Source organism: Myotis nattereri (genome assembly GCF_964212035.1).
Source record: "Myotis nattereri genome assembly, chromosome: 7".
Lineage (NCBI taxonomy): Eukaryota > Metazoa > Chordata > Mammalia > Chiroptera > Vespertilionidae > Myotis > Myotis nattereri.
In genome coordinates this window covers 22,781,826-22,795,305 of record NC_138082.1, presented here as the reverse complement: position 1 = coordinate 22,795,305, position 13,480 = coordinate 22,781,826, and the positions used below count along the sequence as shown (strand labels likewise).

The 13,480-nt window shown below is 56.6% G+C and overlaps 2 protein-coding genes across 3 annotated transcripts; one reads left to right on the top strand and one right to left on the bottom strand.

Annotated features, from left to right (window-relative positions):
* Positions 1 to 354: 354 nt before the first annotated feature.
* TMEM198 (transmembrane protein 198) lies at positions 355 to 7,798 on the bottom strand. 2 transcript variants are annotated; one of them, XM_081095189.1, is made up of 5 exons: positions 7,450 to 7,798; positions 6,937 to 7,141; positions 3,510 to 4,085; positions 1,822 to 2,024; positions 355 to 1,223 (listed from the first exon to the last, which is right to left on the bottom strand). In XM_081095189.1, exons 2-5 carry the CDS (start codon positions 7,100 to 7,102, stop codon positions 1,086 to 1,088), a joined length of 1,083 nt encoding a protein of 360 aa, XP_080951315.1. In that variant the 5' UTR covers positions 7,103 to 7,141; positions 7,450 to 7,798; the 3' UTR covers positions 355 to 1,085. The 2 variants fall into 2 exon arrangements, with proteins under 2 accessions (XP_080951315.1, XP_080951316.1); XM_081095190.1 differs by having other exon boundaries at positions 6,937 to 7,106; positions 7,450 to 7,546.
* A 224-nt stretch (positions 7,799 to 8,022) lies between these two features.
* On the top strand, positions 8,023 to 13,320 carry CHPF (chondroitin polymerizing factor). Its single transcript, XM_081095186.1, has 4 exons — positions 8,023 to 8,599; positions 10,083 to 10,656; positions 11,157 to 11,336; positions 11,653 to 13,320. The coding sequence occupies exons 1-4, from the start codon at positions 8,292 to 8,294 to the stop codon at positions 12,910 to 12,912; spliced, it is 2,322 nt and encodes a 773-aa protein (XP_080951312.1). The 5' UTR covers positions 8,023 to 8,291; the 3' UTR covers positions 12,913 to 13,320.
* Positions 13,321 to 13,480: the final 160 nt, after the last annotated feature.

The following is a 13,480-nucleotide window of genomic DNA, read 5'->3' as shown; positions in this document are numbered from 1 at the left end:
TCCTGTGTGGGTGCCCAGGTTCCGCCAGGGAGGATGGTGGTACCCACTTTCTCCCCAGCCCCACGCGGAGTTATTCCTCTGCAGGTAGCTAGAAGGACCGAACCAGGCCAGGCGGGTGCCCTCGGACAGCTTGGAAGGCGCATGCCCTTACCCTGGGCAGGGATGGGAGGCAGGGAACTAGAGGTGTTGAAAAACAATAAAAGTGGTGTAGCCCTTTTCCTTGGCACTCTGTATGACGAAGGAGGGCAGAACTGGCCTGGAGGACCCTGTGTAGTGAGTGACACAGGGGACCAAGAACTACAATGCTTCTAAGTTGGCCCATGGACGTGCCAGCCACCGAAGATCACTACTCTTGGCAGAAGCCACAGTTTGGCACATTTATAAAAGATGTAAAACAGGGTGGGGCGAAGGGAGACAGAAGCATGAGGTGTCCAGGGTGGCAATGACAGACACCAGACATGCATCGTGCATTTAAGCCCCCTTAGCCCCAGGCCCCCTCCCCAACCCAGCCCAGAGCAGCAGCCCCCACCCCCATCCTCTGTCACTGCCCTCGGGCTGGTGGCTTTGCAGAGGACAGGGAACCAGGGTGAGGGGTGCTGCAGTGGAGCAGGACAAGAAGCCTTGGATGAATCTGGCTGAGAGGCAGAGCAGTGGAGGGAGAAGGCAGACCTCCCCCACTTGGACATGCAGGAGAGTGGCCCATGGGACCCCAGCAGTGGAAGAGGAGGTGGGCAAACCTTGCAGAAGCCCTACCAATCAGAAATCTAAGGCAAGGGTCCCAGTGTTCCCTCCAACCCCACCCCTTCATGCACACGCACACACAGGTGACACACTCACAACCCTGAGCACACCCCAAAGGGGCTCACACCCCCGTCCCTCAGGATGCCCTTGGGAGAGGGCTTTCCCTCAGACCAGGCATAGCCCGAGACAGGTCCTCCCTTCTAGCAGCCGGGCCAGTCCTTTCCAGGGTAGAGAAACAGCCATAGGCTACAGGGCGAGGTGGGCTGGGTGGTGGCCCAGCAGGCCTCCGCAAGCTAACAGAGCTGGTGACCACAGAGTCCAGGTGGGCGGGAGCAGCTAGACTGCTATACCCGCACAGGGGGCCCTGTGCAGGCTGTCAGTGGTCCCCGGGACCCGTATTCATAGTCCATGTCTGTGGGTGAGGCCATGAAGGAGCTCAGTGAGCTTCCTGTCTGCCGGTCCCGGAAGCTCTGGATATAGCTCTGTGGGAGAATAAACACAGGTGTGAGTGCAGCCACAGACCCCTGCCCTGAGAGCCACCTCAGGCAGACATCCTCTCCCTGCACCCCCACAAGCCTGAGACTCACCCCAGATGGCTGCAGTCCCAGGACCTCATCACACTCATAGTCTAGCCCTGAGACCCTACCCCATACCATACTTAGTTAAAATTCTTACTCAGGCACTTTTCCCCCATCCCAGCGCTGGGCCCATCAGGCTCCTGGTGCAGGGGTTATGATGGGTGGACAAACACTAGGCCTTCTAGACCAGGGGTGGGCAAACTTTTTGACTCGAGGGCCACAATGGGTTCTTAAACTGGACCGGAGGGCCGGAACAAAAGCATGGATGGAGTGTTTGTGTGAACTAATATAAATTCAAAGTAAACATCATTACATAAAAGGGTACGGTCTTTTTTTTTTTAGTTTTATTCATTTCAAATGGGCCAGATCCGGCCCGTGGGCCGTAGTTTGCCCACGGCTGTTCTAGACAGTGCCCAGCCCCTGGGGAAAGCCCAGTCCTGCTTGGACGGAGCTTACACACTCCCTTGACCCCATTCGGATTGGAGGGGTTCGGAGTACTCACCGGGGAGAGGACATCTCCATTGAAGCGTTTGATGGGCACTGGCCTGCGCCGATAAGCAGGGTCAGGGGGCCCAGGCCTTGGAGGAGCCCGGGAACCTCTGGAGGGAGCCCTTGGGGGTCTCTTCTTGCGACGCTTCTCCTTGCGCTCTTCCTGCTGCCTTATCCGCATCAGCTGCACACGTCGTCGCTGCCGGCTGATGACCACTGTGAAGGGATGGGCAGAGAAGAGTCTCAGGGGTCCACATGTGTCATCTCCACCCTTCCTACCTGATGGCCCAGGGCTTCCAGATTCCCCTTATCTGTAACCCCTCCCTTTCCTTTCCTGGTCTCCCACCTCCCAGATGGGAATTCCATTGCTCTTTATTTCTGAAGGTCTTTATGGAAGATTCCTAGACTTCTGGTACCCCTCTTCAGCTGTCATCCCTCTCCCAACCCTGAGGTCTAGGTGACTCACCAAGACCAGCCATCATCATCCCTCTACCGGACAACCTCAGCTGCCTCCTCACTGGTTTCCCTTCTACACTTGCCTTCCCCAGTGTTTTCTCACTCAGCAGCCAGAGTGAACATCCCAAATGCTAAATTAGATCATGTCCTCCCTGCTTTAAGCCTCCAGCAGCATCTCATTGCCCTCCTAATAAAATCCAGCCTGGCTGGCGTGGCTCAGTGGTTGAGTGTCCACCTATGAACCAGGAGGTCACGGTTCGATTCCCAGTCAGGGCACATGCCCGGGTTGTGGGCTCAATCCCCAGTGTGGGGCATGCAGGAGGCAGCCAATCAATGATTCTCTCTCATCACTGATGTTTCTCTCTCTCTCTCCTTCCCCTTCATCTCTGAAATCAATAAAAATATAAAACATAGCCGAAACCGGTTTGGCTCAGTGGATAGAGCGTCGGCCTGCGGACTGAAAGGTCCCAGGTTCGATTCCGGTCAAGGGCATGTACCTGGGTTGCGGGCACATCCCTGGTGGGGGATGTGCAGGAGGCGGCTGATCGATGTTTCTCTATCATAGATGTTTCTGACTCTCTATCTCTCTCCCTTCCTCTCTGTAAAAAAATCAATAAAATATATTTTAAAAAAATATATAGAAAACATAAAATAAATAAATAAAACCCAGAGTCCTCATCATGGCCCAGAGGGCCCACATAATCAGCATCCCTCAGTCTCCACAGTCCAGCCCCATTTCTTCAGCAAGCCACGCCCACCCCTTCTCAGGCCCCACTCTTGCTATTCCCTTTTCTCTAGCTCTTTGCCGGGCTGGCCCCTTATTCTGCAGAGCTCCACTTAAGCGTCACCTCTTCCAAGTGGCCTTCCTTGAGCACCCTGTCTATAATAGCCTCTGAAGGTCACTCATATTACCCTGCATATCTTTCATATCACTCTGCACAACTGGAACTATCTTGTTTGTTTGCATGTCTGTTAGGGAGGGACCTCTTCTATTCTGTCTCTGTTGTATCTCCAGTTCTGGAGTGGGCTTAGCTCAGAGCCGCTGCTCCGTACGTCGTTGTGGAATGAATAGTACCACTGAGGTCCTATCTACCTTCCCAGACCACGATCGACTCACCTCTCTAACCCTATTGAGTGAGGCCTTCCACTGCTGGTGGGCACAGCTTCTCCCCCCACTCCCCACTTGCTCACCCGCCCACCCGCCCCCCACTTCTCTTATGACCACCCTGGTCCCTGCCCTCTCACCTTCCGTGTGGGAGTCCCCCTCGGCCGTCACCCGCCACTGCACCAGGACGCCCATCAGGCTGAGCAGAGGCCAAAGCGCCAACAGGGCCCAGCTCCGCCAGCAGAGAGGAGGCACCGGGGCGGCGCGCAGCCGCTCCACCGCATAGCGCCCCAGCAGCAGCAGCTCAGCAAAGTAGTCAGCGGCAGTGGCGATGAGCGCAGCACCAGTCACAGCGGTGGCCAGAGTGGTGAGCGGGCGAGGCCAGCGCAGCGTGAGCAGCGCACAGAGCAGGCCGCCCCCCAGCAGCAGCCCCAAAGGGCTCCACACGGAACCCGGCTGGTAGTAGGGGGTGGAACCCAGCAGGGCGGCAGCAGCGAGCAGCAGACCGAGCAGCAGCCCCACCAGGAAGAGGCCCACGCTGCGCACCAGCATGGCCACCAGCCCGCACAGCAGCCCGATGCCCAGTGCGATGCCCGCACTCGCCCCGGCACTCAGCTGTGTCTCCAGCACCCGCTCCCGGTAGCACAGCAGGAAGATGACCACCGAGCCAAACAGCAACCCAGTGAGGAAGAGCACTGCCTTGAAGCAGCGGTAACCTGGAGGGGAACAGGCGCCAGTGAGGGGCCAACGTGAGGTCACCCGGCTGCAGGCAAGGGGTGGAGGGGTCAGAACGTGAAATCTCAGGGGAACCAGAGGCAGGATACTAAAGTAAGAAAATTGGGGGTCATTGGGGTCCTGAGGGCACCAGTGATGGGGCCACTAGGGTCAAGGGAGGTCAGAGAGATAGGTCACTAGGAGTCACTTGGAAAACAGAGAGACAGACATTGAGATGAACATTTGGTCTTTGAGGGTTAGAGGAGTCAGAGATAGGTCATTGGACTCAAGAGTGCATCAGTGATAGGGTCATTGGGGTCGTTGGAGTCATGGGGGTCAGAGAAATAGGTCACTGGGTCACAAGGGGATCAGCAATAGAGTCATTGGGGTCTATGAGGGGGGATTGTTCAGAGAGATGAGGTATTTGGAAGTCAGAAAGAATTTGAGAGATGAGGTCTTGCAGGGGTCACAAGGCTTCAGAGATATGGCATCATTAAAAGGTTATAAAGAGAAAAGGGAAGCAGGGTTATTAGGGACTGGTTCCAGGAGATGAGGCCTCTGCAGGTCAGGGGGATTGATAGACATGGAATCATTGGGAATATTAAAGGGTTTCAGAGAGAGGGTAATGTTGAGGCCAGAGAAATGGGATTATCTAGATCTTGGTGGGGGAGGAGCAATCAGGCAGTGAGTTCCTAGCAATAGTTCGGGGAATGGAGTCAGAGGGACAAACGGTGATGAGGTAGCTGGAGGAGGGGGTCACTAGGGCTTACAAGGGCTCATAGGGACTCAAAGAGAATTATAGGATGAAATAGTGGTTGTGGAGTTCCAGGAAAATGGAGGTTATAGGGCCATTTGGGTCCATTAAGGATAACCGGAAGAGTGAGGGACTTGCTGATCCTGAACAGTTGGGAAGATGGGGGTGAAGGGGTCAGGGAGAGCCAACAAAAAAGGTCAAAGAGAAGATTCAATTCTGGGAATGAAGGGAAGCATTAGAATCCAGGAGGTTCTGGAGTCAGAAAGAGAAGCAGGGCATACACAAGGTTCAGAGTCCAAGAGCCTGGGAGTGGGGCATCCAAGAGGGGTAAGGTGGCAGGAAAGCACAGGAGAGGGAATGTCAGGGTGTATTGAGCAACTGCAGAGGGATTGGGTATGGGTATAGATTTGGGTAGGGGAGGGAGTGAGGTAACACAGACTCCTTGGAGGCCCAAATGTATCCTGAACCCATAGAGGGGCACTACCTCCTGCCCACTCTACAATTGTTCAGCCAAGAGTTTGGGGGTGGAAAGAAAAGGACCATCTGGCTCCCATTCCTGCCTACTACCCAGCCAAGCTAGTGGGGAGGTGTAGAGGCATCAGAGCACAAGTTTCACCCCACCTCTGCCAAGCCTAGAACCCAGACCTCCAAGCTTCCTTTACACTTCTTTCAGTCACTGATAATGCTCCTCTTGGAGGCTTTCCTTGGGCCTCCAACCAATAGAGATTGCTCCCCTCTCTGAAGTTCTGCAACTCTAGCTGTAGAGTCACTGGGCACTTACTCCACTAGTCTATCTGGCACCTTTGTGCAAATTAGAAAAAGGTGTGCCACCCAGGCCAGTGTGGCTTAGTTGGTTGAGTGTCCCATGCATCAAAATATTGCTGGTTTGATTCCTGGTAAGGGGACATGCCCAGCTGGTGGGTTCAATCCCTGTTTGGGATGCATGTGGGAGGCAACTGATCAATGTTTCTCTCTCACATCAATGTTTTTCTCTCTCCCCCTCTCCCTTCCTCTCTCTCTAAAGTCAATAAAACATATTAACAACAACAACAAAAGAGGAAGAAAAAGGTACGCCTTCCTCTAGGCAAAGCAGCCTTGTGCCAAGGCCTAGAGTTTGGCAAGTGGAGCATGAGCTGGGTTTCAGGCCCCACTTGCCTATGAACTCAACTCACTTGTATAGTAGGCATCCTGCACAACTGTTCACAGCCACCCTGATTATTGGAGCCTGATTATTGTAGGCGATCTTCATGTGTATGATTACTATCTAGCCTACTCTACAGTTGACCTTTGAACAACACAAGTTTGAACTTCACAGGTCCACTTATACATTAATATTTTCAATAAATATACAGTCAGCCCTCCATATACTCAGGTTTTACATGCACAGATTCAACTGACTGCAGACTGAAAACAGTATTTTGGATCTATGGTTGGGAATCTGTGCATGCTGAGAACCCACTTAAGTTATATGTAGGTTTTCGACTGTACCCAAACCCTCATGTTATTCAAGGGTAAACTATAATATGTATCAAGGTGTGAATATTCCAGAAGTCTCTCCCCCATTATACTCTGTGTGAAGGGACCATGCTTAATCACCCTGCTAACTGTTTTCAGTGTCTAGCTAGAACAGTGACCCAAACACATCTTCACCACAATAGCTATTATTTATTGAGTCCCTACTAATTCTCACAACAACTCTATGTGAGGTAAATATCATAAAATCAATAAAAACATATTATTCCCACTGTTCAGATGAGAAAACTGAGCTAAGGCAAGTTAATATGCCCAAAGCATCACAATTAGTAAGGTACAAAGCCAGGTTCAAATTGAAGCATGCCTAATTCAAAAAATTTGTGTTTTCTAGGATCTAGATCAGCTGTTGCCAACCTTTCGGACCTCACGGACCACAGGTTGGTGACCACTGGTCTAGATGATATAGGAACATGTGGTATGAAAGAAACTAAGAAAAGGGAGTTATTCATGCTAATTTTGGTGGCGGTGGTGGGGGTGGTGGTGAAGTTCTGGAGGAGATTTGGAGTGCAGCAGGAAAATAGGGAGAGAATGGGGAGCCGAGGTGAGGGATGAATTGGGGGTCTCACCGAAGAAGCAGTAGACGACTCCAAACAGACAGCACATGATGCAGACGAGGGCCGGCAGTGCCTGGTACCTGCGCTCCAGGGGCTGTTCACAGGGTGCACCCCAGAAGGCATCATCTGGTTCAGGGGGCAGGAGCTGGAACCGCAGTGTCGCCACAGTGCCTGGCATAGTGCTAGGAACGAAAGGGAGTCACCCTCCCAGGTCAGCCTGACAGAGAGGAAGCTGGAGTCAAGGAGGAGTCCTGGGTCTCCACCAGGATGGGCAAGAATGGGAGTGGGAGACCTAGGCAAGGACACGCTGGACAAAGGAGTGGTGCCCACATCAGGCAGCTCCAGAAGCATCGCTAATTGGGGGACAAAAGACAAAGGGAACAAAAGTGTCTGACTGGAGGGGGCAGAATGAAGAAGTCAAAAGGGGAACTGGTTGGGGGGAGATGAGGGCAGTGTGCTGCCAGTGAGGAGGCAGCCAGGAGACTCGTCTGTGGGCGGCTAAATCTGGGATTGTCCAAAATCTACCTGGGCTGGAAGCGACCTGAGCTTTTGAATGAAAGAGGCTGTGCAGAGGCCAGAGGGTCCAGGGGTGCTGGGCGCCAGAGACCCCAGCTGCCTGGGGTCCAGGAAAAGTCCGTCGTGCGGAGAAGGGAGCTGCTGGGCCGGAGGAACCTGTCTCTGCGCGGCGGCGCCGCTCCGCCTCCAGCACCGGCTGGCACGCCAGTCCCGCGGCGTCCGGGGCCTCGGGCTGGGCCTGGGGAAGGGAAAGGAGCAGGAGCAGGAGCAGGGCTCGGGCCGCCCCAGAGCCGCGGCCCCATGCCCCGAGCCCGCCCGCGGCCTTTGGTGCTGATGGACAGCTCCGGCCTCGGCTCCTGACGTCACGCGGGCGCATCATTCGGGCCGGGGCGGGCTGCCTCTGACGTCATCCGGGACGCACCAACCACGCCGGGGGGAGGTAGGGGGCTCCGCCCCCGGCGTCTCCCTCTTGCTCACTGAGGAGGGGGCACTTCCGGGGGTCCTTCCCCTTTCACCTCCCCCTTCTCCTCCCTCTCCGGTAGCCGGAGTCCGAGACCCCACCCCGGGGGCGGAGCCCTCGCAGTGACACGTCGGACAGCGGCGGCGGCGGCGGCGGCGGCTTCCGTACCGAAAGCGGAGACCCTGCGCGATCCTGAACGGCGGCCGGAGCGGGATTGGAGCGCGGCGCCGGTGGCTTCGGCTCGGCCGCCAGCTCTGCTCGGCGGGGTGGGAGCGGGCCAGCCGCTTGGCCCGGGGCCTCCGGATCCGCCCCCTCCCCGGTCCCGCCCCCTCGGAGCCTCCTCCGGCTGCTCTGGGGCTGCTCCCGGGCTGGGGCCCGCGGTCCGGGCGCCATGCGGGCATCGCTGCTGCTGTCGGTGCTGCGGCCCGCAGGGCCCGTGGCCGTGGGCATCTCCCTGGGCTTCACGCTGAGCCTGCTCAGCGTCACCTGGGTGGAGGAGCCGTGCGGCCCGGGGCCGCCCCAACCCGGGGACTCTGAGCTGCCGCCGCGAGGCAACACCAACGCGGCGCGCCGGCCCAACTCGGTGCAGCACGGAGCGGAGCGCGAGAGGCCGGGCGCCGGCGCCGGGGAGGACTGGGAGCCGCGCGTCTTGCCCTACCACCCCGCACAGCCGGGCCAGGCCGCCAAAAAGGCCGTCAGGTAGGGAGCAGCCCCGCCAGCTCCACCCCTGGGCACCGGCCGGGACAGGCTCTCCCGGGACGCCGCCGGGGCCGGGTCAGGCTCCGGAAGGAAGAGCCTGGCCGGCCAGGAAGTCTTTGGGCCGGATAACTTCCGATGGCCCTGCTTCCCCGGCCGTGGAGCCGTCTGAGGCCCTCTCTGAGCTGAACCTACCCGGTAGGCGCTGTGCTAAACCGGCTCCACTCCCTGGTCACCCAAATCTCCTCTGAGCTCCCTGGCTGGCTGTTGGTTTTAGAGAAATGATTGGTATGAAAATGCATTTATAGAGAGAGAGGGAAAGAAAAAGGATAAAACTAGGATTTACCTGTATCTCTTGTTCCTGGGTGGGACACCTCGTGATGAGGTTTGTGGGAGAGAAATGATGTAGCCATCCCACTAATGCCTCCCCAGGAGTTGAAGTCATTCTCCTAGGCAACCCTGAGTTCAAATTCCAGTTCTGCAACTTACGGTCTGTGTTATGGAAGGCAAGTTACTGGAACTCCTGAGCTCCAACTTGCCCTTCCCCCAAACACACTCAATGTACCCCTAAGCCATATATTCCATTACATCATTTCTGTGCTGTGTTTGTGGTATAATGGCATATTTATATAGAAATAAGTACTGTGCACACGGTGTGTAGAGTACCTATAGGTCAAGCATTTGCCTAAGTGCTTTAAGTAGATACAGTCAACCCCATTTTTCAAATGTGACTACTGAGGCTTAGATACGCTAAATAACTTGCTCAAGGGCACAACTATTAAGTAGTGAAACAGGGAATCAGACCCACAATATATCTCTCATATCTGCATGGATATTACCATCTCCCAAAAGCACTATGTAGGCAAGACTAACATTTTACTTAAGTTCACATGACAGCTGGGAGAGACATGTTATTCTCATCCTATTCATAGGTGAGGAGACAGGCCCAGAGAGGACATGGCCTGCGGAAGCCTATGTATGCTGCCTCCTGTCTTCCTTAAATGTTTTTAAAATATTGATCTTCGAGAGAGGAAGGGAGGGAGGGAAGGGAAAAGAGAGGGAGAGAGAGAAACGTCAACCAGTTTACCTCCTACATGCGCCCTGACTGGGGATGGAGTCCACCACCTGACTATGTGCCCTAATTGGGAATCAAACTTGCTGCCTTTTGGTGTAGAGACAACTCCAACAACTGACCCACATTGGCCAGGGCCCCATTGTCTTTTTTATTATTTTTTTTTTTACTTTTATTGATTTCACAGGGGAAGGGAGAGGGAAAGAGAGATAGAAACATCAGTGATGAGAGAGAATCTTTGATTGGCTACCGCCTGCAAGCCCTCTAATGGGGATCAAGCCCACAATCCAGGCATGTGCCATTGACTGGAATCGAACCCGGTACCCCTCAGTCTGCAGACGGACGCTTCATCCACTGAGCCACACTGGCCAGGGCCTCCTTGTCTTTTTGATAAGCTTGTGCCTTCTCCCCTAGGACCCGCTACATCAGCACAGAGCTGGGCATCAGGCAGAAGCTGCTGGTGGCAGTGCTGACCTCACAGGCCACGTTGTCCACTATGGGTGTGGCCATGAACCGCACACTGGGGCACCGGCTAGAGCGTGTGGTGTTCCTGACAGGCTCTCGGGGCCGTAGGGCACCACCAGGCATGGCTGTGGTGACATTGGGCGAGGAGAGGCCTATTGGCCACCTACACCTGGCACTACGCCACCTGCTGGAGCAGCACGGCAACGACTTTGACTGGTTCTTCCTTGTACCTGATACCACCTACACCGAGGCCCACGGACTGGTGCGCCTAGCTGGCCACCTCAGCCTGGCAGCTGCTGCCCACCTCTATCTGGGCCGGCCCCAGGACTTCATCGGTGGAGAGCCTGCCCCAGGCCGCTACTGCCACGGAGGCTTTGGGGTACTGTTGTCCCGCACCCTGCTGCAGCAGCTGCGCCCCCATCTGGAAGGCTGCCGCAACGACATCGTCAGTGCGCGTCCGGATGAGTGGCTGGGGCGCTGCATCCTGGATGCCACAGGGGTGGGCTGCACTGGTGACCACGAGGTGAGAAAATAAGCCGCCCCGCTGGTGCCTCCTATCTGAGCTGTGTACTCCCCTGAGAGGCAAAGGGTGGTTGGAGATACAGGCCTGGATTTCCATGCCAGTGTTGCCCTTTTCTATCCCTATGACCTTGGGCAAATTACTGAATCTCCTGAGTGGCAGTATCCTCATCCATACCAATGGAAACAATTATTGCTCAGGGTTGTTATAAGGATTAGAAGAAAAATAAGAGAGCTTTGCACATAGTAGGTGTTCCGTATTGGCAATTATTATTTTATTTGAGCCTGAGATAGGACGCATACCCATTTCCTAGATGAACTAGCAGAGGCTTGACCAAGGTCACACACAAGCTGACAACCAGCTAAGGTACTTAAAACCACAATTCTGATTGCAAGTCCACAACAGGTCATAGGGTGGGGAAATGAGACACACACTAGGAGGTGAGGGGTAGAGGCTGTTCCATCATTCTTCCCTTTATGGACCCCTACTCTTTCTCTCCCCAGGGAGTGCATTATAGCTACCTGGAGCTGAGTCCTGGGGAGTCTGTGCAGGAGGGGGACCCTCGTTTCCGCAGCGCCCTGACCGCCTACCCTGTGCGTGACCCTGTGCACATGTACCAGCTGCACAAGGCTTTTGCCCGAGCTGAGCTGGAACGCACATACCAGGAGATCCAGGAATTGCAGGTATGACCTGGGCCGGGGGTAGGGTGGCAGGTCCTGTGAGGTCTTCAAGATCCCAGGGAAATAAACTATGAGCACTAGAATCAGAACACATCTGCCTCCTATCCCTGTTTCTTTCTGTCCATTTTGAGAAGCCCCTCCAGAAACCCCCCTTTTGGCTCTCAGGCTGCCTCCGTCTGGGGAAAGGGTAAGTAGGGGCATTGGAAGGCAGACGTTGGCAGGGGACAGGACCCATCCCGAGTGGCACCTGCCGTCTGCCCAGTCCCCCAGCTGGCCCCTGGGGTCTCTGCCTTGCTCACAGTCTGTTTCTCCAACCCAGTGGGAGATCCAGAACACCAGCCGTCTGGCAGCTGATGGGGATCGAGCAGCCGCTTGGCCCGTGGGCATCCCAGCACCGTCCCGCCCAGCCTCCCGCTTTGAGGTGCTGCGCTGGGACTATTTCACTGAGCAGCATGCCTTCTCCTGTGCCGATGGCTCGCCCCGCTGCCCTCTGCGTGGGGCTGATCAGGCCGATGTGGCCGATGTCCTGGGGGCAGCCTTGGAGGAGCTCAACCGCCGCTACCACCCAGTCCTGCAGCTCCAGAAGCAGCAGCTGATTAATGGCTACCGTCGCTTTGATCCTGCTCGGGGTATGGAGTACACACTGGACTTGCAGCTGGAGGCGCTGACCCCCCAGGGTGGCCGCCGGCCCCTCACTCACCGGGTGCAGCTGCTACGGCCACTGAGCCGCGTGGAGATTTTGCCTGTGCCCTACGTCACCGAGGCCTCACGTCTCACTGTGTTACTGCCCCTGGCCGCGGCGGAGCGTGACCTGGCCCCTGGCTTCCTGGAGGCCTTTGCCACAGCAGCTCTGGAGCCTGGCGATGCCGCAGCCGCTTTGGCCCTGCTGCTGCTGTATGAGCCACGGCAGGCCCAGCGGGCAGCCCATGCAGATGTCTTCGCCCCTGTGAAGGCCCACGTGGCAGAGCTAGAGCAACGTTTCCCCGGCGCCCGGGTACCCTGGCTCAGTGTGCAGACAGCCGCCCCCTCACCACTGCGCCTCATGGATCTGCTCTCCAAGAAGCACCCGTTGGACACGCTGTTCCTGCTGGCTGGGCCGGACACGGTGCTCACGCCTGACTTCCTGAACCGCTGCCGCATGCACGCCATCTCCGGCTGGCAGGCCTTCTTCCCCATGCACTTCCAGGCCTTCCACCCAGCCGTGGCCCCCCCGCAGGGCCCGGGACCCCCGGAGCTGGGCCGAGACACGGGCCACTTTGACCGCCAGGCGGCCAGTGAGGCCTGCTTCTATAACTCTGACTATGTGGCGGCCCGAGGGCAGCTGGCAGCGGCCTCGGAGCAGGAGGAGGAGCTCCTGGAGAGCATGGACGTGTACGAGCTGTTCCTCCGCTTCTCCAGCCTGCATGTGCTGCGGGCGGTGGAGCCGGCGCTGCTGCAGCACTACCGGGCCCAGACGTGCAGCGCACGGCTCAGCGAGGACCTGTACCATCGCTGTCGCCAGAGTGTGCTGGAGGGCCTCGGCTCCCGCACCCAGCTCGCCATGCTGCTCTTTGAGCAGGAACAGGGCAACAGCACCTGAAACCCACCCTGTACCCCAAAACCCTGGCCTGGGGGCGCTTCTCCCCAACTACCCGGAGCCACCTGTCAGCCTCCCTGGACAGGGCTGGCTGGCCACAGCCTCAGACTCCAGGATAGCCCACTGGCCTGCTCTCTGGCTTTGTGGGTGCTCAGGCTCAGGAGAAGCCCCGCGGGAGGTGCCCTCAGAGCCACCCCTTCCTGCCCCTGACACTGCTGACTCAAGCTGTGGCCTCAATATTTATGTAGTGCAGTCGCCTGACGCCAGGCCTGCCTCTAAGTCCAGGGGCTGGGCTGTAGATGACTTGTTGGGAAAGGGGGGAGCTGAGAGGAGGAACTGGGGTGTCTCCCAGCTTCTCCCCTGAGGACCCCGATGAAGCTCTCTGCCTTTAATAAACTGGCTGAGTGTGGACTGGTGATTCTGGGTTTTTGAAAGGTAGGCAGGGGGCAGGGAGAGCTGACAGTGAGGATGGAAACTCTGTCCCGGCTGGGCCTGGATTTCCTTTTCCTGGAGACCAAGTCCTGCATATGCCCAGCCCCGCCCCAGCTCCCAGCCTGGTCACACACAGACA

Bases quoted from the DNA above. Each gene is read 5' to 3' on its own strand.
- TMEM198 (XM_081095189.1), bottom strand. From the start codon at position 7,102: ATGCCAGGCACTGTGGCGACACTGCGGTTCCAGCTCCTGCCCCCTGAA. The intron at 2,025-3,509 runs GTGAGAGGGCAG...ATCCCTTCACAG, and splicing joins GGGGGACTCCCACACGGAAG to TGGTCATCAGCCGGCAGCGA. The intron at 1,224-1,821 runs GTGAGTACTCCG...ATTCTCCCACAG, and splicing joins ATGGAGATGTCCTCTCCCCG to AGCTATATCCAGAGCTTCCG.
- CHPF (XM_081095186.1), top strand. From the start codon at position 8,292: ATGCGGGCATCGCTGCTGCTGTCGGTGCTGCGGCCCGCAGGGCCCGTG. The intron at 8,600-10,082 runs GTAGGGAGCAGC...CTTCTCCCCTAG, and splicing joins GCCGCCAAAAAGGCCGTCAG to GACCCGCTACATCAGCACAG. The intron at 11,337-11,652 runs GTATGACCTGGG...TCTCCAACCCAG, and splicing joins AGGAGATCCAGGAATTGCAG to TGGGAGATCCAGAACACCAG.